A 23980-nucleotide genomic window follows, 5' to 3' on the forward strand; every position below is an offset into this window, starting at 1 on the left:
CTCCCCCCGTCCTCTCCCCTCCTCCTCTACCTTTCTCCTACCTCCACCCCTGTGTATTCAGCTCCTGCATTAATACTGTCCTGCTCTAATCTAGGTACAGCTCCCCTTGCCTTCCGGAGCAGAACCCCTCCATTTCACTAATGCTGCCTCAGCTAGGTGAACAAGGCATGAGTAGAAGGGGAGCAAGGCTCGGGGCTGGCCATTTATAAATATTTCATTGGCCGCATTAGAAACGACCCCTGGATAGCTTATTGGGGAAGTTGGCTAAATCGCAGCTTCTGCCAACATTCACTTTATTGTTTAAATAAGTAATGAATTCAATGTACAAACTAAACTTGTGGTTGTATGTCATCCCTCCCTCATGGAAAATCATTACAAAGTCTGGTGTGTGTGTTCACCTGTGTGAGCGGCATATTGAAGAAATCTTTCAGCAGGAGAAGACATGCAGAATACACATGCATTTCTAAATGGCTTTAATGAATTTTGAAGCGCTGTGGCACTAAAAAGGGAAATAAGATTGACAGTAGCTTTAAAAGGGAAGATTCCTTTCTTCTGCCTCCGCTAATGCCGCCTGCCTGATAGTGACTGTCACTTGTAAAGGGAACAACGTCTCCACACCAAGTTCCAATGGTTGTATGACAAGGATGAGACGAAACACTTCAATAGTTCTAACGACGGTCCTTGGGAGAGCGGCACGCCATCAGACAGCGGGAGACGAAACACTTCAATAGTTCTAACGACGGGCCTTGGGAGAGCGGCACGCCATCAGACAGCGGGAGAAGAAACACTTCAATAGTTCTAACGACGGGCCTTGGGAGAGCGGCACGCCGTCAGACAGCGGGAGACGAAACACTTCAATAGTTCTAACGACGGGCCTTGGGAGAGCGGCACGCCGTCAGACAGCGGGAGACGAAACACTTCAATAGTTCTAACGACGGGCCTTGGGAGAGCGGCACGCCGTCAGACAGCGGGAGACGAAACACTTCAATAGTTCTAACGGCGGGCCTTGGGAGAGCGGCACGCCATCAGACAGCGGGAGACGAAACACTTCAATAGTTCTAACGGCGGGCCTTGGGAGAGCGGCACGCCATCAGACAGCGGGAGACGAAACACTTCAATAGTTCTAACGACGGGCCTTGGGAGAGCGGCACGCCATCAGACAGCGGGAGAAGAAACACTTCAATAGTTCTAACGACGGGCCTTGGGAGAGCGGCACGCCGTCAGACAGCGGGAGACGAAACACTTCAATAGTTCTAACGACGGGCCTTGGGAGAGCGGCACGCCGTCAGACAGCGGGAGACGAAACACTTCAATAGTTCTAACGACGGGCCTTGGGAGAGCGGCACGCCGTCAGACAGCGGGAGACGAAACACTTCAATAGTTCTAACGGCGGGCCTTGGGAGAGCGGCACGCCATCAGACAGCGGGAGACGAAACACTTCAATAGTTCTAACGGCGGGCCTTGGTAGAGCGGCACGCCATCAGACAGCGGGAGACGAAACACTTCAATAGTTCTAACGACGGGCCTTGGGAGAGCGGCACGCCATCAGACAGCGGGAGACGAAACACTTCAATAGTTCTAACGACGGGCCTTGGGAGAGCGGCACGCCATCAGACAGTGGGAGACGAAACACTTCAATAGTTCTAACGACGGGCCTTGGGAGAGCGGCACGCCGTCAGACAGTGGGAGACGAAACACTTCAATAGTTCTAACGACGGTCCTTGGGAGAGCGGCACGCCGTCAGACAGTGGGAGACGAAACACTTCAATAGTTCTAACGACGGTCCTTGGGAGAGCGGCATGCCATCAGACAGCGGGAGACGGATCACTTTTCAGACAGTCCTTTAAAACACAGGTTAGCTCAGTCCCTCACAGTCTAGTCCAACAAACAGCAACGGTGTGTTGTCTGCCTTCTCAGACACCCTGAGACAATCATCAGCCGCAACAAGCATGCCTCTGTTCACCAAATGCATTCTGTGTTCCTCTGTGCTGTTGTTCGTACAGGGTTACAGAGGGTCTCTGTATAGGCGCTGTGGCTATCAATCATAATAACATAGAGGAGAAAAAGCGACCTTCCATTAAACTAGCGCTCCCGTCTCCTTTCTCAGCTGACAACACAGCCGTCCCTCCATCCCTCCACCCCTCCACCTTCTCCACCCACCCACCTCTTCACTGACAACACAGCCGTCCCCCCATCCCTCCACCTTCTCCACCCACCCACCTCTTCACTGACAACACAGCCGTCCCCCCATCCCTCCACCCCTCCACCTTCTCCACCCACCCACCTCTTCACTGACAACACAGCCGTCCCCCATCCCTCCACCCCTCCACCTTCTCCACCCACCCACCTCTTCACTGACAACACAGCCCCATCCCTCCACCCTCCACCTTCTCCACCCACCCACCTCTTCACCGACATCAAACAGAAACCCAGACCTGGTTTCCTAATGCACACGCTATTTTTAACTAAGCGGTTCTAATAAGCTGCTGGGAAGCTGTACATTTTTCATATGCAAGCACATCTTTCCTTTGTGAAAACACAGAAACACACTTATTTGGTGATTAGTGACTGACAGAGGGGAGGAAAGGAATTGAATATGCTTGTATCAAATGGCATGCCTTTCAAAAAGCAGGAATGCTAATGCGAGGACTCTTCCTGAGCACCACAGGTATGAGTGAATTATTAATCGCTTGGCTGATTTTAATGCTTTTTAAAGTGCTATATTTTGATGTGTTAAAATGTACTTTTAGCCATTTTTCAGGCAGGCATGCATATTATTATTTCTCCCATCAAAGAGGAGCGTCACCCTTTCAAAGAGCACAAACAACTCAGGCTCATTTAAAATAAAAGTTAGAATATCAAAGACCTTTTTACAAAGATGGGGCTTCAAGTGGTGTGATGAACTTTTTGCAGAACTTTCTTTAAAAAAAATGTAGGTACGCAAAAGGTCTGGATTGTTTTCCAGCTTTTAACCTCACTAATGTAAATGAAGACATCAGAACTCTAACCATCCCCCAGGTCCAGGGATGGAGCTGGTCTAGTTAAAATGCCATCTCTCACTCTGCCTGCTAGTCTGTGATGTTGGCTTTCATTACCACAACTCTGTCTATTGGATGGGAGGAGATTACAAGAAATCCCCCTACTCGCTTCCATCCTTGTCTGACAACATGAAACAAATAGCTAGATCAAAGCTAATTACTGATAATACTTATTCCCTTTTCTACTTCATAACAGTAAAAACTCAAAGTATAAAAAGGACCTTCCATTAACCCAGTGCTGACAAGCAGGATTCAACCCTGAACATAAGACTAGACCCCATTGTCCAGAGAACCATGCTGTATTATACTGTTCCACAGTACACCTGTATATTGTGTGCTAAATGGACAAGCATGCTGTATTAAACTGTTCCACAGTACACCTGTATACTGTGTGCTAAATGGACAAGCATGCTGTATTATACTGTTCCACAGCACACCTGTATATTGTGTGTTAAATGGACAAGCATGCTGTATTATACTGTTCCACAGCACACCTGTATATTGTGTGCTAAATGGACAAGCATGCTGTATTAAACTGTTCCACAGTACACCTGTATACTGTGTGCTAAATGGACAAGCATGCTGTATTATACTGTTCCACAGCACACCTGTATATTGTGTGCTAAATGGACAAGCATGCTGTATTATACTGTTCCACAGCACACCTGTATATTGTGTGCTAAATGGACAAGCATGCTGTATTATACTGTTCCACAGCACACCTGTATATTGTGTGCTAAATGGACAAGCATGCTGTATTATACTGTTCCACAGCACACCTGTATATTGTGTGCTAAATGGACAAGCATGCTGTATTAAACTGTTCCACAGTACACCTGTATACTGTGTGCTAAATGGACAAGCATGCTGTATTAAACTGTTCCACAGTACACCTGTATATTGTGTGCTAAATGGACAAGCATGCTGTATTATACTGTTCCACAGTACACCTGTATACTGTGTGCTAAATGGACAAGCATGCTGTATTAAACTGTTCCACAGCACACCTGTATATTGTGTGCTAAATGGACAAGCATGCTGTATTAAACTGTTCCACAGTACACCTGTATATTGTGTGCTAAATGGACAAGCATGCTGTATTAAACTGTTCCACAGTACACCTGTATACTGTGTGCTAAATGGACAAGCATGCTGTATTATACTGTTCCACAGTACACCTGTATACTGTGTGCTAAATGGACAAGCATGCTGTATTAAACTGTTCCACAGTACACCTGTATACTGTGTGCTAAATGGACAAGCATGCTGTATTATACTGTTCCACAGTACACCTGTATACTGTGTGCTAAATGGACAAGCATGCTGTGTTATACTGTTCCACAGTACACCTGTATACTGTGTGCTAAATGGACAAGCATGCTGTATTAAACTGTTCCACAGTACACCTGTATACTGTGTGCTAAATGGACAAGCATGCTGTATTATACTGTTCCACAGTACACCTGTATACTGTGTGCTAAATGGACAAGCATGCTGTATTAAACTGTTCCACAGTACACCTGTATACTGTGTGCTAAATGGACAAGCATGCTGTATTATACTGTTCCACAGTACACCTGTATACTGTGTGCTAAATGGACAAGCATGTTTCATATATGTGGAGCAGTAGGCTCCACATGTAAAAAAAGGTGTATAAACGCTCCACACACCCCACCAAGAACCAATGGGAAAGCACCTCAGGCCTCAACGCTCTATACACCCCACCAAGAACCAACGGGAAAGCACCTCAGGCCTCAACGCTCTATACACCCCACCAAGAACCAACGGGAAAGCACCTCAGGCCTCAACGCTCTATACACCCCACCAAGAACCAACGGGAAAGCACCTCAGGCCTCAACGCTCTATACACCCCACCAAGAACCAACGGGAAAGCACCTCAGGCCTCAACGCTCTATACACCCCACCAAGAACCAATGGGAAAGCGTTGGTGCGAAAGGGCTGGGTTTTGATGAATAAACAAGTTGTGGGTGTGTCGAAGGCTTGGCCCCTCACTGGTCAATCAGAACGAGGGCTTGGCCCCTCACTGGCCAATCAGAACGTGCTTCCTGGTGAAATATGTGGTTGCTTCAAGTTGTATATTTACAGCCTTTTATGTATTGCCTTGGAATCAACTCCAATTCCAATGTTAGTCCATTATAGTTTATTAAATGGCTTACAGAAATGAAATAACAAAATGTAAGCCTTTGCTAAGTAAAATTGTAGAACTTTGCTAAATAGGTTAACTTGAACCCATTTGCAGTCCACATTGTTCTAAGTAATTGCATGCCTTCAATAGCATTCACACTGATATAGGGGCTAGGCCTGCTGTAAATTACATTATGGCTGAGCATGGACATGCCAAACATTGTCAATAAGCAAGATTCAATGAATTATTGATTAGGCCTAAAAGAGAACAAATAATTCTAATAAAATGCTAAACAAAACTACAAACTTGTTTTAAATAGGCTATGTCACACTTACAGACACCATAATTTCTCCCCGTGGGCATATAATATTAAAAGAACACAGAATATGAAGGGTTTTCTGCACTTCCAAAACAGGACCTGCATGGCTAAAATAATGTGGGCCTGTCTACAATGCTTAGATAAAAAAGTAAATGTCAGCTCACTGTTTTCCTCCTCTCCAACTTTATATTTTAATAAAGCATCGGTGATTAAGATTTATTTCCAAGCCGTCTCAGGAGGCACAAACCCTTTATCGGCAGTCTTGACTACTTCGCAAATTGCATAGAGTAGACAAAAAAAGCCTAATTGAGAGGAGGGTAAAGGCTATGCTTGTTTTTTAACCAAATAAAACGAAATAGGAGAAAACAAAAAGGTTTTAATGTTTCTAAAGGCACCAAAAGCACATTAGGCTACTCTTGTTCCATGTACGTATGGGCAGTATGTGTCACGGCTGGATAGGCTGTTTCCCCTGTCAAAATACATGGTCTTAAATATCCCTATCAGCGCTGAAATTACCACTTTGGATCATGTTTTTAAGGACATGCCTCAAATACTTCCACGCTGCCCATCTGAACGCAAGCGAACTGATATAAGACAGATAAATTGCCGAACCTGGTGTTAGGGATGACAAACAAAAATATTGGCCGAAAATAGAGCCCTATATAGTATACTGCTATTACTAATGACTATTACTGTAACTATTACTAGATTGTTACCTAACTATTATTACTATCTTCTAACTAATTCTACCGAGTAAGTTTAGAATATTCCTGGTCTCGGAGTGCTGTGATTGGTTATCCAGACCAAACCCCCAACAGGGCTTGACACAAACCCTAGCTATGCTCTGACGTGAACATATGGCCACGGGGACCAAGCAGTGGGGGGCAGTCACAAACACTTCCTGTCTGTGAACCTCCTCCTCACACTCATACACCCACACACATTCAGCCTGGACCTGCTGACCTCGACGAGCAGCAGAAATCAGCTAAACCATTTCTAATGGAAATCAGCTAAACCATTTCTAATGCACACTGATGTAAACTAATCACATTAAAAGTTGATAGGATTCACCCTAAAAACCTACAACAAACAATCATGGACTCTCACCAAAACACAGGCCTTTAATCTGCAGGTAACAGTAGGCCTCAGGTTAGAATAGGCCCTAACACTAATGTCTCCCCTCAGCTCAAGCCCCACCTCTCCATGGAACTCAACACCTGCACCTGGCATCTGAAAGCCCAGGGAGAGAAATATCCCTATCTGATAACATTTAACACAGGTGTGTGTTTGTGTCACACACAATCAGTGCAGTGCAGGCAGGCAGGCAGGCAGGCCTGTCACATGGCCACCCACACGTGGCTGAGCTTGAATTATGCGCCCAGGCCCCTCTCCATAAAATCTACTGACAACTGACAAAACATGAGTCACCTGACCAGATTAGCTCAATTGACAATTTGGCCTAATTCATCAAATAGGATTTGATGAGAGGAGACCTGTCTCCCTCCTACAGTAAGAAACAGAAAGGCCTCCTTTTAAAAAAAACACCACAAACTGATTAGTGGATTTGTAACAGAGCAATATTAAAGGGACTCTGACATTTGTGTAGAATCTGTATAATTATTTGAGACAAAAGGCCTTCTGTTGAGAACAAATCAGGTGCAATAGCACATGATCCATGAGGGCAGTGTTGCCTAAATGTGTGTAGTGTAAATATAGGCCTTACCTGTCCCTTTGGTGAGCTCCTTCTCCCCCCCACTCTCTCTGTCTTTGGTTTGGTCCTCCTGCTCTGTGGTGGTCTCACTGGCAGCCTCCACATCCTCGCTCAGCTCTCCTGAAGGGGGAGGAGAGGATGGGATATGTAAATCAACACGCCATCAGAATTGGTGGAAGCACTTAAAGGGACAGCAGCAGTTTTTTTCTATAGGAGCTTACAACAATTACATTCGCTGACACGCAGTTAAAAGGTTACCAGACAAAGAGGGCGGGATCTGCGTTCTGCCCTGTGCTGCTTGATCACCATGAGTGCATTTTGCCATTTAGTTTCATTAAAACAATAAAATTAGAGAAATCATTTTTGTTAATCAAAACAGAGGAAAGGTATTATATTTTCTCTGCTGTATCCACACTAATATGAACACATTTAGAAGATAATTACAGTTCATTTGAAAATATTATAATAATAATAATAATAACCATCATGATTTTTTACACAAGCCCCAAAGTTATAATTCTTAATTTATTCAAGACCATGACACAAATATCTTTATGGCTTCCTCTCTTTAATGTGGACATAAAACTGCAGAAAACCGCACACATGTGGTAGAGACATACACACATTTTCCAAAGCAGTTTGAAGTATGCAGACAGGAAAAATTATTGTGTGAGGAGCGTGTTTCTAGAGAAAGAGCGTGTTTCTCTCTCTCTCTCTCTCTCTCTCTCTCTCTCTTCCTCTCTCTTTCCCTATTTCTCTCCTTCTCTTTCTCTCTCACTTTCTCTCTCTCCACATGCATTACTGTCCCCAGCTGCAGTCTGCTAGGCTACTTACCAATACAGGGCTCATTTCACCTCTACTTCCTCGCTATTGCGAAATAAAAAATCATAAATATTTAAAACTTTCAGACCGGCAATTCATTTGATTTTTCTGCCAAGTCAAATACAGAAATCCCTTGTAATGACCTTAAAAGCCTCAGCTCAATATATCAGCCCATTTAAAAACATTGAACGCCAAACAATATCCGATAATGCCATCTGTAAGTAATGCAGAGAGGGAAATATGGCAAAACACTGATAATAAAAAGCGCATCAATCTTCTTTATTTCTCTCCAGTGCCCCCCGAGCAGCCCCTCAGCCTGTTAAGTTTGTTTAAAAGTAGTGCGACTAGCACGCAACATCATTGATTTGACAACAGTAAACTGGGCCGCAGTCAATAAGGCCTATCAGTTACTACACAAGTCAGCTAATTCTCAGCAAATGTACTTAAATGTTCTTTTGAAAATGCTTCCACTCTCGGGTCTCTACTCGACAGTCTATTGATATATTGACAATACTACAACAACAGCCACTGAAATATCCTGTTCACATATTCAGCCCTGCAGTCAACACACATCTGATCTGAGCTCACCACTAGACAAGCCAATACGTACACGACTTTTATGGTCTCATATGATCTACTACAGCACTTACACCCCTATACTGTAGTTACCAACTATGTAACCTGGACCGAAACACAGAGCCAAAGTCCCATCAAACTTCACTAGCACAAATATCCTCTAAAAATAGTTTCTGAGTAGAACATTTTGAATCAAATGAAAGATGTACATTTCACTACCAGCACGGAATGGTTCAATGTTTTGTTTTGTATTATCTCTATTCATTCATGACTGGCAATCCGTGAAGTACTTCAAACATTTCAATCTCCTTCAGTTCTCATGGTAAATAGATATTTCCTGTGCTTCCATATTCACATGTAAATCAAAGAGAAATGAAAGCTATACGACGAGAGACACATGATAGCGTGTGTAAAGTGATTACACATTTAGATCAGGCTGAAATTGCGATGATAATGTGCTATTGGAGTTCTGCTATCCTAATCACTGATGCACCAAGAGAAACACACTCACTAAAGAGAGCAATAATATATAGCTCAATACTACAATATACAATTCCATCCTACAAAAGAACCTATGAGTTTGTCAATGTGATTTTCTCACTGACTTAACAAAAGGTTGGATTTAGAGGCCTGAAAAGCGCTTCTTACTGTGAACTGAAGATACCATACAAGCTTGCATCCTAATTGCAATAACTATAATTATACCAGGTATGATAATAACTACAGCATTGAGGAGATTGTCATTGACAAAGCTTTAACTCAACAGAAAACACCTCTGTGTCATGAGGCAAGAGCAATATCCAGGCGTTCCTGACTGTTTCCCAAAGTAAGAAGCCCCTCTCCTCACAACAGAATGATTGGTGTATGGATTATGATGTTAGACATTACTGCTAGCAGCAGACGGGGATCCTGTGTATAAATGAAGGTATTTAACAGGGATAACTGGCTCCCAGTAAAAAGCACATTTAAGTGATCCCCAGATCCCACTCGCATAAATACATTTTTTCATTATTTTATTATTGACCATGTCTCTATTATGTTTCCAAGGCAACCTGCAAGTTCCGTCCAGCGTAGCCCATCCTGTGCTGGCGAGGCGGTCCTAAACCGTTGCCTGGTAAACCAGAGGAGAGCCGCAGCCTAGCCCCAAAATCCCATCGAACTCCAGCCTGCACAAATCCACACAACTCCGCGAGAATTAGAATACCACACAGCCGCACAGGTGCTCAGATTACAAAATAATCCCCAGGTAAATTGTACACCTTTAAAAGGGTCTGCATGTCATTCTGAGCTGTCCTACTCTCACAGTGTGTCTAATTCCACACCTCCACACTTTAACATGCTTTTTCAGGAACATTGCAGTGATCCACAGTCCAGATTTGGACTCTATTCAACGTCACTGAATACAACAGCTGTCACCTCAGCATCCTCCAGGCGGATCTCTAGTGGGACGTAGCAGAGAGAGCTCCCCCCAGCCTCTGCTGCCTGCCTGCCCCCTCTCGCTCACAACACTTCTTCATTTGGGTTTTTAATCAAGATGTATGACACTTCCGCCACACACCGCACAGTAACCCCCCATAATGAATGTAGAAATGCAGACATTTAATTCCACAAGCGGCAGTACATCTTTAAGTGGCAAATGGCTGTGTCTATGATTAAAGCCGGGCCCAGCCATAATTAATGAAAGGTCACAAGTGGCCTAAGAGTAGGATGCAAATGGAAGAGCCTGTAAAACGGACTCATAGATTAGGACTGGAAATAGACGGGGAGAAACACTCAGAGCTTTGACAATAGGCCCTTTCTAACCTCAATCGTTCAAATGTAAAGGACAATAGCCTGGAGGTTGTCATTTAATGAATTGTCTTCATTAACCCTCCTCATACAGCGATATTAAACTGTTCCGTTAATCTAATCAGGCAAGCTGAATAAACCTCCGCTGCAGACACACAGATTACACCCATAACAATATCAGCCCTCCGCTGCAGACACACAGATTACACCCATAAAAATATCAGCCCTCCGCTGCAGACACACAGATTACACCCATAAAAATATCAGCCCTCCACTGCAGACACACAGATTACACCCATAACAATATCAGCCCTCCGCTGCAGACACACAGATTACACCCATACCAATATCAGCCCTCCACTGCAGACACACAGATTACACCCATAACAATATCAGCCCTCCACTGCAGACACACAGATTACACCCATAACAATATCAGCCCTCCACTGCAGACACACAGATTACACCCATACCAATATCAGCCCTCCACTGCAGACACACAGATTACACCCATAACAATATCAGCCCTCCGCTGCAGACACAGATTACACCCATAACAATATCAGCCCTCCACTGCAGACACACAGATTACACCCATACCAATATCAGCCCTCCACTGCAGACACACAGATTACACCCATACCAATATCAGCCCTCCACTGCAGACACACAGATTACACCCATAACAATATCAGCCCTCCGCTGCAGACACACAGATTACACCCATAACAATATCAGCCCTCCACTGCAGACACACAGATTACACCCATAACAATATCAGCCCTCCGCTGCAGACACACAGATTACACCCATAACAATATCAGCCCTCCGCTGCAGACACACAGATTACACCCATAACAATATCAGCCCTCCGCTGCAGACACACAGATTACACCCATAACAATATCAGCCCTCCGCTGCAGACACACAGATTACACCCATAGAAATATCAGCCCTCCACTGCAGACACACAGATTACACCCATAGAAATATCAGCCCTCCGCTGCAGACACACAGATTACACCCATAGAAATATCAGCCCTCCACTGCAGACACACAGATTACACCCATAGAAATATCAGCCCTCCACTGCAGACACACAGATTACACCCATAACAATATCAGCCCTCCGCTGCAGACACACAGATTACACCCATAAAAATATCAGCCCTCTACTGCAGACACACAGATTACACCCATACAAATATCAGCCCTCCACTGCAGACACACAGATTACACCCATACAAATATCAGCCCTCCACTGCAGACACACAGATTACACCCATAACAATATCAGCCCTCCACTGCATGTCAACAGAGACAGTCCACAGTCACACATCCTACCAGCTCTCTGTCTGCAGAAGGCATCACAGACACAGCAGCCAGGTGAAATGGTGTGACATGGAGATGAAAAAGACAAACTGAAGCATCTATTTCCCACAGGCGCGCGCACACACACACACACACACACACACACACACACACACACACACACACACACACACACACACACGGCTGCTGCTGCTCTCCTTCCCTCGCTCTCCCTCTGCCTGCCTGTAAGTGCAGGGGCTTAAGCAGACCCATAGGTGTCACCCTATACAAGCCGGGAGAGAGCGAGGTACTCACACACATTAATGGGGGGTGGGTGGATGAGGAGAGAGAGAGCAACAGAGACACAGGGAAGGAAAAAGGAGAAGAAATATGTGGAGATGTAAAAAGCAGATGCTCTGCAGGAAGCGGCCGGTGAAGATGAGACGGGGAAGACAGTGCGATAACCTTCAGATGAGGCCGAACAGCCTTCCTTCCCCCAGAAGAACAGTGATTACACTAATACTAATCCCACTGACAGGCACAAACGGACTAATAAATAATGGATGGTAACCACTGCACTTTCCAGTATTCCTTCTGAGACTGAAATAATAATATATATAGACAGTGTACATCAGCCAGTCAAACTCCATCCTCTGTTGCAGCTGAACACAGGCTAAACTAACAGCCATTCTATTAACACATAATCCAATCCTACCTGCTGCAAATGGCTCCAGTGCTCCTCACACACAAGTGAATCCCTGCTCATTTTTGCATGTCTGTCAGTCTCCCTTTCATGCTCAGCAGCAGACTCCTCTGCCTGTCCCTGTCTGTCCCGTTCTCCTCTCCCTAGTCTTAGAGTACCAGGAGCAGGGGTTGAGCTGTGCCTCTCCCTAGTCTTAGAGTACCAGGAGCAGGGGTTGAGCTGTGCCTCTCCCTCTCTTCTCCCTAGTCTTAGAGTACCAGGAGCAGGGGTTGAGCTGTGCCTCTCCCTCTCCTCTCCCTAGTCTTAGAGTACCAGGAGCAGGGGTTGAGCTGTGCCTCTCCCTCTCCTCTCCCCAGTCTTAGAGTACCAGGAGCAGGGGTTGAGCTGTGCCTCTCCCTAGTCTTAGAGTACCAGGAGCAGGGGTTGAACTGTGCCTCTCCCTCTCCTCTCCCTAGTCTTAGAGTACCAGGATCAGGGGTTGAGCTGTGCCTCTCCCCAGTCTTAGAGTACCAGGAGCAGGGGTTGAGCTGTGCCTCTCCCTAGTCTTAGAGTACCAGGAGCAGGGGTTGAGCTGTGCCTCTCCCTCTCCTCTCCCTAGTCTTAGAGTACCAGGAGCAGGGGTTGAGCTGTGAATCTCCCTCTCCTCTCCCCAGTCTTAGAGTACGAGGAGCAGGGGTTGAGCTGTGCCTCTCCCTAGTCTTAGAGTACCAGGAGCAGGGGTTGAGCTGTGCCTCTCCCTCTCCTCTCCCTAGTCTTAGAGTACCAGGATCAGGGGTTGAGCTGTGCCTCTCCCCAGTCTTAGAGTACCAGGAGCAGGGGTTGAGCTGTGCCTCTCCCTAGTCTTAGAGTACCAGGAGCAGGGGTTGAGCTGTGCCTCTCCCTCTCCTCTCCCTAGTCTTAGAGTACCAGGAGCAGGGGTTGAGCTGTGAATCTCCCTCTCCTCTCCCTAGTCTTAGAGTACCAGGAGCAGGGGTTGAGCTGTGAATCTCCCTCTCCTCTCCCCAGTCTTAGAGTACCAGGATCAGGGGTTGAGCTGTACCTCTCCCCAGTCTTAGAGTACGAGGAGCAGGGGTTGAGCTGTGCCTCTCCCTAGTCTTAGAGTACCAGGAGCAGGGGTTGAGCTGTGCCTCTCCCTCTCCTCTCCCCAGTCTTAGAGTACCAGGAGCAGGGGTTGAGCTGTGCCTCTCCCTAGTCTTAGAGTACCAGGAGCAGGGGTTGAGCTGTGCCTCTCCCTCTCCTCTCCCTAGTCTTAGAGTACCAGGAGCAGGGGTTGAGCTGTGCCCCCCCCCCTCTCCCCAGTCTTAGAGTACCAAGAGCAGGGGTTGAGCTGTGCCTCTCCCTAGTCTTAGAGTACCAGGAGCAGGGGTTGAGCTGTGCCTCTCCCTAGTCTTAGAGTAGCAGGAGCAGGGGTTGAACTGTGCCTCTCCCTCTCCTCTCCCTAGTCTTAGAGTACCAGGAGCAGGGGTTGAGCTGTGCCTCTCCCTCTCCTCTCCCCAGTCTTAGAGTACCAGGAGCAGGGGTTGAGATGTGCCTCTCCCCAGTCTTAGAGTACCAGGATCGGGGGTTGAGATGTGCCTCTCCCCAGTCTTAGAGTACCAGGATCGGGGGTTGAGATGTGCCTCTCCCCAGTCTTAGAGTACCAGGAGCAGGGGTTGAGCTGTGCCTCTCCCTCTCCTCTCCCCAGTCTTAGAGTACCAGGATCAGGGGTTGAGATGTGCCTCTCCCCAGTCTTAGAGTACCAGGATCGGGGGTTGAGATGTGCTAGTCACTGGTGCTCCTCTGTGGCGTGGAGCTGGCTGTGTGTCGGAGCTCTCATTACTCTCATTATGATTATTGAGGCTGTTGTTATCATTTTAACCAGGTGTCACAGTGCTTCAACTGGAAATCAGGGGTGCACTTCCCCCACTTTATCTCTGGACAGCTTCCTTTTCTTTAGCGCCGCGCTGTCGGATAAAAAGCAATCTTATTTCACACCTCACGGACCATCTTTCTCCTCTACTTTTTTCTTTTAAAATCCCCCCTGCTCCCCATCGTCCCTTGCACCCCATCCCCATATCAAAGCTGGCCTGACTCCGGACTGGGGGGTGTCAAATGAAAGTGACAGGAGGGTACCATGGGACAATGGGACACAGGCCCCATGCTGGGGGCTTTCATGCATTGTCCGCTCCTCATATCAGCACCTCTCTGCCCCATACACAAGCCCCCCTCCTCACTCCCTTAAACCACAACACACAGAAAAACACTCCCACCCCTCCCAAAAAGTATCCTTGCCCCGGCCCAGACCCCTCCTCATGCCCTCCCTGATGAGCTAGCTGTCAGAAAACCACGACTGAGTAAAACACGGCCCACTCCCTAACCAGAGAGGTGAGAGGTTAGAGAGGTATGGGCCATCACTTAGTAATAATAGTCAACCACAACATATGATACAACCACAGTACCACACAGCAACTACACCGCCATTCAAACAGTCCAACAAACTGCTGATATCAACATCTAATTGAAGATAGAAACAAAAAAATATATAAAAGTGATATACAAAATATAAGTGATAAATGCAGAACTCGTTCTAAAAAAATATTCAAATGCAAAATGTGTATAATTCATATTTAATAATATTTCATACTTAGTGGATGTCGACAGGAAACTTCCAAAGTGATTGTAAATACAAGCATAAGATACAATTAGAAATAAAGCAAGTCAAACATGTGGTGAGGATTGGGTGATTCCCCTGCTACCATAAACACAGTGTCTGACTCATGCGCTCTGCGACATAGCGTCACACCATCACACTGCACAAGCTGACCAACTGACTGCCCAACACTCTTACAGAGGAGTGTCATGTATCTCTAATGCTCTTTCAGTCTCTCTCACACACACACACACACACACACACACACACACACACACACACACACACACACACACACACACACACACACACACACACACACACACACACACACACACACACACACACACACACACACGCTCCTCACATTTAGGAAGGAAAGAAGAGTACCTTGGTTTAAAGGGCTGCGGTGTCTCTCTGGCGGTGTGGGACTGAGTTACTGCTAGATTCCTGACCTGACTAAGGAAGGACATGACACTCTCTCCCCACTGGCCCTGCCGTGACCTCACCATCTAAATATGAATGAATACTTTGTGTCTCCATTGGGGCTGGGGGCAGGAGGGGGAGGTGCAGGAGGAGCAGGTAGAGGAGGAGGGGTGGGGGTCCGGGGTTAGGGCAGCTAATAGCCCAAAAACTTTAAACAGCAAGTTAATCACAAACAGCAGGGATAGCTCACACTGCCTTAGAACACTACCAGTGGGCCCCATCCCCTCTCTCTCACACTCTCACTCCTCTCTCTCTCTTCCAGCACTCCCTCCTAACCCCCCGACATGCCCGGCCAACCCCTAAGCCTTCCAAGCAACACTTCATTTGATCCCCCTAGCCTTTCAAAGTCACTGGCCATTTCAGTGGACATTCAGCCCTTATTCAGGTCACCAAGGGTCATGCAAACGGAATGATTTTATCTGTCCGCAACGGCAGCAGCGTCTAATAGGGGGAAATCTAATTTACACATGCCACCGGAATATCCTGTTATTCTAAATAGACATCACTTTGTTTCAATACCTGATGTGACACCGGATCGCAAACACGACATGTCTATTGCAATGGATGCTCTACATCTCCCATAAGTAGGGAGCTGTAAACAGGACGTCAATCGTGATGAAACAGCTCCTTTCCCTTCAAAATAGAGCTCACAAAAAAAACATGACTATCTAATTGGGCAGTATAGTACACACAGCATATGGCAATTTAAAGTATTTTGTCCTAAAGTAGGAAGTAATACTAATTAGTAGAATTATTGCTTGTGTTATTGATATTTAGACACATTATAAATACATCTGTGAAGAGTGGAGTTCTATTTCTCTTCTCTTTTGTGTTTTAGTGGAGGAGAGGAGGAGAGGAGCGGGGGATGTAGGTTAATGTGCCTGCACAGGGACTGAGCATTCAGGGATCACTCTCTCCAACTAACCTCTACACACACACACATATTCAGACAGAATACACACAGGCAAACAGCTCTGACTGGCCATAACGCTGTGTCCTGTATGACGGTAGCCTTGCCTATACACACATTATGGACAAAGGAGGATGCAGACTGTGCTTTTCCCTGGCAGGCGATGGGCTAAAAGCCTGGGCAGGAGGCAAAGACATCACCGGACACACTACTGCTCTCCCCTCTCTCATGCCTGGGGGAGATCTGTCCTGCACAAAGACATCACCGGACACACTACTGCTCTCCCCTCTCTCATGCCTGGGGAGATCTGTCCTGCACAAAGACATCACCGGGCACACTACTGCTCTCCCCTCTCTCATGCCTGGGGAGATCTGTCCTGCACAAAGACATCACCGGACACACTACTGCTCTCCCTCTCTCATGCCTGGGGAGATCTGTCCTGCACAAAGACATCACCGGGCACACTACTGCTCTCCCTCTCTCATGCCTGGGGAGATCTGTCCTGCACAAAGACATCACCGGACACACTACTGCTCTCCCCTCTCTCATGCCTGGGGGAGATCTGGCCTGTACAAAGACATCACCGGACACACTACTGCTCTCCCCTCTCTCATGCCTGGGGGAGATCTGTCCTGCACAAAGACATCACCGGGTACACTACTGCTCTCCCCTCTCTCATGTCTGGGGGAGATCTGTCCTGCACAAAGACATCACCGGACACACTACTGCTCTCCCCTCTCTCATGCCTGGGGGAGATCTGTCCTGCACAAAGACATCACCGGGCACACTACTGCTCTCCCCTCTCTCATGCCTGGGGGAGATCTGTCCTGCACAAAGACATCACCGGACACACTACTGCTCTCCCCTCTCTCATGCCTGGGGGAGATCTGGCCTGTACAAAGACATCACCGGACACACTACTGCTCTCCCCTCATGCCTGGGGAGATCTGGCCTGTACAAAGACATCACCGGACACACTACTGCTCTCCCCTCTCTCATGCCTGGGGGAGATCTGTCCTGCACAAAGACATCACCGGACACACTACTGCTCTCCCCTCTCTCATGCCTGGGGGAGATCTGTCCTGCACAAAGACATCAGCAGACACACTACTGCTCTCCCCTCTCTCATGCCTGGGGGAGATCTGTCCTGTACAAAGACATCACCGGACACACTACTGCTCTCCCCTCTCTCATGCCTGGGGGAGATCTGTCCTGCACAAAGACATCACCGGGCACACTACTGCTCTCCCCTCTCTCATGCCTGGGGGAGATCTGTCCTGCACAAAGACATCACCGGGCACACTACTGCTCTCCCCTCTCTCATGCCTGGGGGAGATCTGTCCTGCACAAAGACATCAGCAGACACACTACTGCTCTCCCCTCTCTCATGCCTGGGGGAGATCTGGCCTGTACAAAGACATCACCGGACACACTACTGCTCTCCCCTCTCTCATGCCTGGGGGAGATCTGGCCTGTACAAAGACATCACCGGACACACTACTGCTCTCCCCTCTCTCATGCCTGGGGAGATCTGGCCTGTACAAAGACATCACCGGACACACTACTGCTCTCCCCTCTCTCATGCCTGGGGAGATCTGGCCTGTACAAAGACATCACCGGGCACACTACTGCTCTCCCCTCTCTCATGCCTGGGGGAGATCTGTCCTGTACAAAGACATCACCGGACACACTACTGCTCTCCCCTCTCTCATGCCTGGGGGAGATCTGGCCTGTACAAAGACATCACCGGACACACTACTGCTCTCCCCTCTCTCATGCCTGGGGGAGATCTGTCCTGCACAAAGACATCACCGGACACACTACTGCTCTCCCCTCTCTCATGCCTGGGGGAGATCTGTCCTGCACAAAGACATCAGCAGACACACTACTGCTCTCCCCTCTCTCATGCCTGGGGGAGATCTGGCCTGTACAAAGACATCACCGGACACACTACTGCTCTCCCCTCTCTCATGCCTGGGGGAGATCTGGCCTGTACAAAGACATCACCGGACACACTACTGCTCTCCCCTCTCATGCCTGGGGAGATCTGGCCTGTACAAAGACATCACCGGACACACTACTGCTCTCCCTCTCTCATGCCTGGGGAGATCTGGCCTGTACAAAGACATCACCGGGCACACTACTGCTCTCCTCTCTCATGCCTGGGGAGATCTGTCCTGTACAAAGACATCACCGGACACACTACTGCTCTCCCCTCTCATGCCTGGGGAGATCTGTCCTGCACAAAGACATCACCGGACACACTACTGCTCTCCCCTCTCTCATGCCTGGGGGAGATCTGTCCTGTACAAAGACATCACCGAACACACTACTGCTCTCCCCTCTCTCATGCCTGGGGGAGATCTGTCCTGCACAAAGACATCACCGGACACACTACTGCTCTCCCCTCTCTCATGCCTGGGGGAGATCTGTCCTGCACAAAGACATCACCGGACACACTACTGCTCTCCCCTCTCTCATGCCTGGGGGAGATCTGTCCTGCACAAAGACATCACCGGGCACACTACTGCTCTCCCCTCTCTCATGCCTGGGGGAGATCTGGCCTGCACAAAGACACAGACACCCTCTCTCCCTCTACCACCCCCCCCCCCCACACACACACACGCTCACACATTTATGTTAATGTTCCCCCCCTTCTTGTCTTTCTTTTAAAATCAACCCTTTTCTTAATGCATCCCTCTTTTCCGTCATCTCACACCACAATAGCTTCAACTATTTCTAGACTATTGAAGGGGGCTAGCTAAGCAGGATCCAGAGGGAGGGGGGTTAAGAGAAATGCATCACCGCTGTCATGAAGGGCAATCACATCAACTCTGAAGTATTCACCAGTGGGTCGGAAAATGCGATGGTACAGTTGTGACAGGCGAGTAGCCCCCCCTCATCCTCCCCCTCCCTCTCCCCACTCCCCATCAGGGAGGAAGCATGGCGGGCACTCTGAATATGTATAACCCGGAAAAAATGTATTGATTTTTCATTTGGCAAAAAAGGGACATAAAAATCACATAACCCAAAACTGTCACAGCTCTTTTGTTCATAGCTCATCTCTCCCGATGTCTGGCTTTTGCCACAAACTCCCTTTAATTACCAGGTACAGCACAGTACAGCTTACCTTCAGAGCCTCACTCTCTGCACAGACACACACACAGCCACACAACACAGCCCGCTGTGCTGAACAAGACAGCACCATTCTTACATTCACACATGTATTAAATATGACCTTCACCAAGTTGTTGAATATCTGACAAATAAAGCAGACTGAATGTGAATATACACACGGTATTGTTATATATACACAAATGATGTCTGCTGTAGAAATTGAATGCTAACAATATCCTTGAAGAAGCCTTTGGAAAACATGTGATTTAATATACTGTGTGTGAGTATTTTTATATTTAAGTTGATGCTACTTTACATTCACATTCCGTAGCCTAGTTCACTAAGGGGCTTCGTTTCAATGTGGAATTATTGAAACAGGCTTCTTCAGTCCCACCGCACAGCAAGCTGCCAGGTATGTGTGCATACACGTGTCTGTGTGTCCATTACCAGGTACTTATCTGTTTACGCCTCTGTTTAGAACTACCGACCCACCAGTACAGCGGGCCATCTGAAAAAGATCTCTGCCTGTCGGTTTATCGAATGCTTCATTTGCATATCTTTGTAGTGCATCCATCCAGCCTGTGGATCGCTCTGTGGAGGCATCAGCTGAGAAAATCAATGTGGCCATGGTTGGATGTATGTAGCACCCACCTCGATGTGTTAGGAGTCCAGCTCACAGCCCCCACATGGCTCAGTCTACACCAGTCCTCCCGGGCCTGCCACGTACATAAACATACACAAACACACTACCCACAAGCCCTCTCTCTCCAGACTGGGCCGCTCCAGCCCTCCCGCCTGCCTGCCTCTCTGGCTCGGAGCACGCGGTCAGCACCGGGCTTGACGGGCTGCTTGTTTATAAAAGCATACGCCTAGCTAGATAAAACAGAATTGACTAGGCTTCTGAATACCAATATGGCTAATCAATTTGATTAAAAAAATATAAGATATGGGGGCTATCATTGATGTGTTTTCTTTCTAATACTATCTGTCTGCTATGCCTGCTAAATCAAATGTGTTGGAGGGAAATCTTACTGGGGAGAGGATGAAGAGGTGGTTCAGCACTGAACTGAACTGGACATGGAAATGTTTCAGTTGGGTCAATGTGACAGGGTGTCAGCCAGGCACTGCCAGGCCAGCCCACAGTGTGACAGGAGCGTGTACTGTATGTGTGACTCACTGAGCACAGTGACAGGTCCACCTAAATGTACCATCCCTCAGGATAACACGTACACTAAAGCTCAGTCCAAACAGTAGCACTGTGGCCAGGTACTGAGGATATGATGCATTACTGTAGAGGAGAATATAGTGGATACACTGGGTACCTTCCTTTCCATTACTGGGTCTGTGTCATCAGGATTCAACCCCAGTTGGCTGCTAATAGCAATCTGCTAAAGGAATTCAATGAATACATTGTGGAGGCACTTTAAAACATCCACAAGACTGCCACCACTTATTGAGAAAAACATTCCGCTCCTTCCTCCCTCTATCAGGTCGGTTTCTAATACAAATCAAACACGGGAGCTTACTTCCTCCCTCTATCAGGTCGGTTTCTAATACAAATCAAACACGGGAGCTTACTTCCTCCCTCTATCAGGTCGGTTTCTAATACAAATCAAACACGGAGCTTACTTTCTCCCTCTATCAGGTCGGTTTCTAATACAAATCAAACACGGAGCTTACTTTCTCCCTCTATCAGGTCGGTTTCTAATACAAATCAAACACGGGAGCTTACTTTCTCCCTCTATCAGGTCGGTTTCTAATACAAATCAAACACGGGAGCTTACTTTCTCCCTCTATCAGGTCGGTTTCTAATACAAATCAAACACGGAGCTTACTTTCTCCCTCTATCAGGTCGGTTTCTAATACAAATCAAACACGGGAGCTTACTTTCTCCCTCTATCAGGTCGGTTTCTAATACAAATCAAACACGGAGCTTACTTTCTCCCTCTATCAGGTCGGTTTCTAATACAAATCAAACACGGGAGCTTACTTTCTCCCTCTATCAGGTCGGTTTCTAATACAAATCAAACACGGGAGCTTACTTTCTCCATTTGTCTTTCTTTCTGATCCTCTTTACATATCCCATCCATTACTTTCACATGAAATATGAAAAGGCAATATCCTCTCTGTGTTTCTACTGAAGCGTAATGTGATTGTGTTGTCATTTATAGGAAATAATTTATTATTAAATAATTTAATTATAATTTTTGTTTCTAGCTTTCTTCTTTTAACCTCTCCTTTACTTAATTAAAAAGTTCTGCACTTTGATCAGAATAAATCTCTCCTTGTTCGTTACTTGTTGTGAAGGAGGGGTAGGTTGGGTTTGTATGACGGGGTGCGGGTGGAGTGGGGGATCTTACTCTGGTCCCCTCTGCCCCTCATCAGCACCTCTGCCCCTATCTGCTAATTGCTGTCCATCCGTCCATCAGGAGGAGAGATGTCGCCAGACAGCCATGGTGGGGCCTTGGTCTCCGTGGCTACGGGGCTGCAGCCTGGATAAATTATTTAGCAGCTATCAGACTCCCTGGCAGCAGAGCAGAGCCAGTCCCAAAAACACACACAGACTCAGGACGTCATGTGTCACAAGGCCTTCTCCACCCATCAGCATTTAGCCCTACAAGTGATAACAATCCACCAGATCTCTAACTGCACAAACACTCACACAATTATCCCCTATCAGCAGTTAGTGGATCCTTTCTATTTAGAGAAATCTTTATTTCCAGTGTGAGAAACTATTGGTAATTGGATTGCTTTCTGTATTACTGCCATTCGAGAGCAGCTTAATAGGCACACTGTTTTTTCCACAGTAATTATGCACTACATAATCAGCCCATCTCGGTTTAACCGTGCAATTATTACAGATAGGTCTTATCAACTCCGCTTATCTTGTGTTCACAGCACCTGATAAAAATAATACAAAATGATATGCAACATATTGTCGCTCGTGGATTGTAAATAGGTACTGTCAAAACAAAACTGCTGTCAGTTAAGTGAAATATCATCTATCATCTACCATATCTTCTAATGAGCCATGCACTTCTTCATCTCTGAAATCATCTGCCAAAACAAATAAATTACTTCATAAAGAGCAATTTAACAATCCTAAACCCAAATCTCAAAAACAAATTTACCCCCAGAATCTCAAGGTTAAGTGATTATTATTACTCTCCACCACTGGTGGTCTGAAACACAGAGGGGTACAGGGTACAGTAGAGGACTGAACACAGGTGGACACGTTTTACTGAGTAAACAGGCATGTCTCTGCCCAGCCCAAGGGACCTGGGCAGTACTCTGTGTGTACAGTGCACTACTAACTGCACAGTGTAAACAGAGAGTGTTTGAGACTACAGCTGTCTCTTTGGAAACTGGGGTCGTCACTCCACTCTGGTTGGTAGTTTTGCTACCCCCTCGTGATTTCCTTCACTCAACAGAATGTTTGCTAATTTACATATTTCTAAAGCAGGATTTCATCTGGCATTATAGTTTGTGATGCATATAATGAGATTTCCCCTGAAAAAGCTCACGAAAAAGACTCATCTCATGCAATTAGCTGCTGCTTGCTTTCTTCACTTCTTGTCATGTATTAATTCATTATCAAATAATTCTTACACTATTTATTTATTTGATTATGCACACACCTTAATTACAAAAGGGACTAGGAGCCAGAGGAAGGGATGCACCAACTCATCTATCAGTCAATCTATTTATCTGTTTAATCTCAACAGTATATCCATCCAATCTCTTATCAGCCTGTAGTAATCTGAAGCTCATCAGTTTACCAATTTGCTGTATGGGCGCAAGCTCATCTGAGAAAGAAGAGAGACTCAAAAAAGCCCTGAAAAGATCATCTTGTCAAAGTAGGCAGAATTTGGCCTCCACAATTCCCTTGCCCTCCCATCCGAACCCTCTCTCTCTCTCTTTTCGTCCTCCATCTCGATGCATTTCCTCTGGAAGTCCTCATAATGTAAACTGACTGCAGTTCCACAGCCGGTTCAGCTGCATTCAGCTACACCAGCTTGGGTCACGTGTCAAGTGAACACACTTAATTTCACCGTTTGGCTTTTAACAGCAGCCAGACTGCAATGGAGACTTCATTCTTAGCTAAGACCCCCAAACCCTACACGTTTACAGTACTTTAATGTTGTAATTTACTCCGGCTAAGCTACTGTCACGGCCTGCTGTCACCTAAGACAACTACTTCCTGTAGTCCAAGACCAGGGTTTCCCAGACGGTCTGTGTTCATGCTAAGTGGAATTGTGTCATTGTGTATTCAGGACCCCTATGCTTCCTCATGCACATGTGTCATAGCAGAGTGAAAAGGGGCTGAGATCTGGTGGTGGTGCAGAGCTGGGTTGCTGAATGAGGTGATGCTCTCCTGAGGAGGGGAATTGAAGTGATTACAGTCACACACAGCTACTCAGTGA

At 46.8% G+C, this 23980-nt stretch overlaps 1 protein-coding gene across 1 annotated transcript in view; it reads right to left on the minus strand.

Annotated features, from left to right (window-relative positions):
• LOC115112749 (zinc finger homeobox protein 3-like) overlaps positions 1 to 23980 on the minus strand; it is a 194628-nt gene that overhangs the window by 33120 nt on the left and 137528 nt on the right. Inside the window, 1 exon segment of the mRNA XM_065013077.1 lies at positions 7227 to 7334. Within this exon segment, the coding sequence (XP_064869149.1) occupies positions 7227 to 7334 (108 nt within the window).

The sequence above is a fragment of the Oncorhynchus nerka genome, linkage group LG28 (assembly GCF_034236695.1).
Source record: "Oncorhynchus nerka isolate Pitt River linkage group LG28, Oner_Uvic_2.0, whole genome shotgun sequence".
NCBI classification, from domain to species: domain Eukaryota; kingdom Metazoa; phylum Chordata; class Actinopteri; order Salmoniformes; family Salmonidae; genus Oncorhynchus; species Oncorhynchus nerka.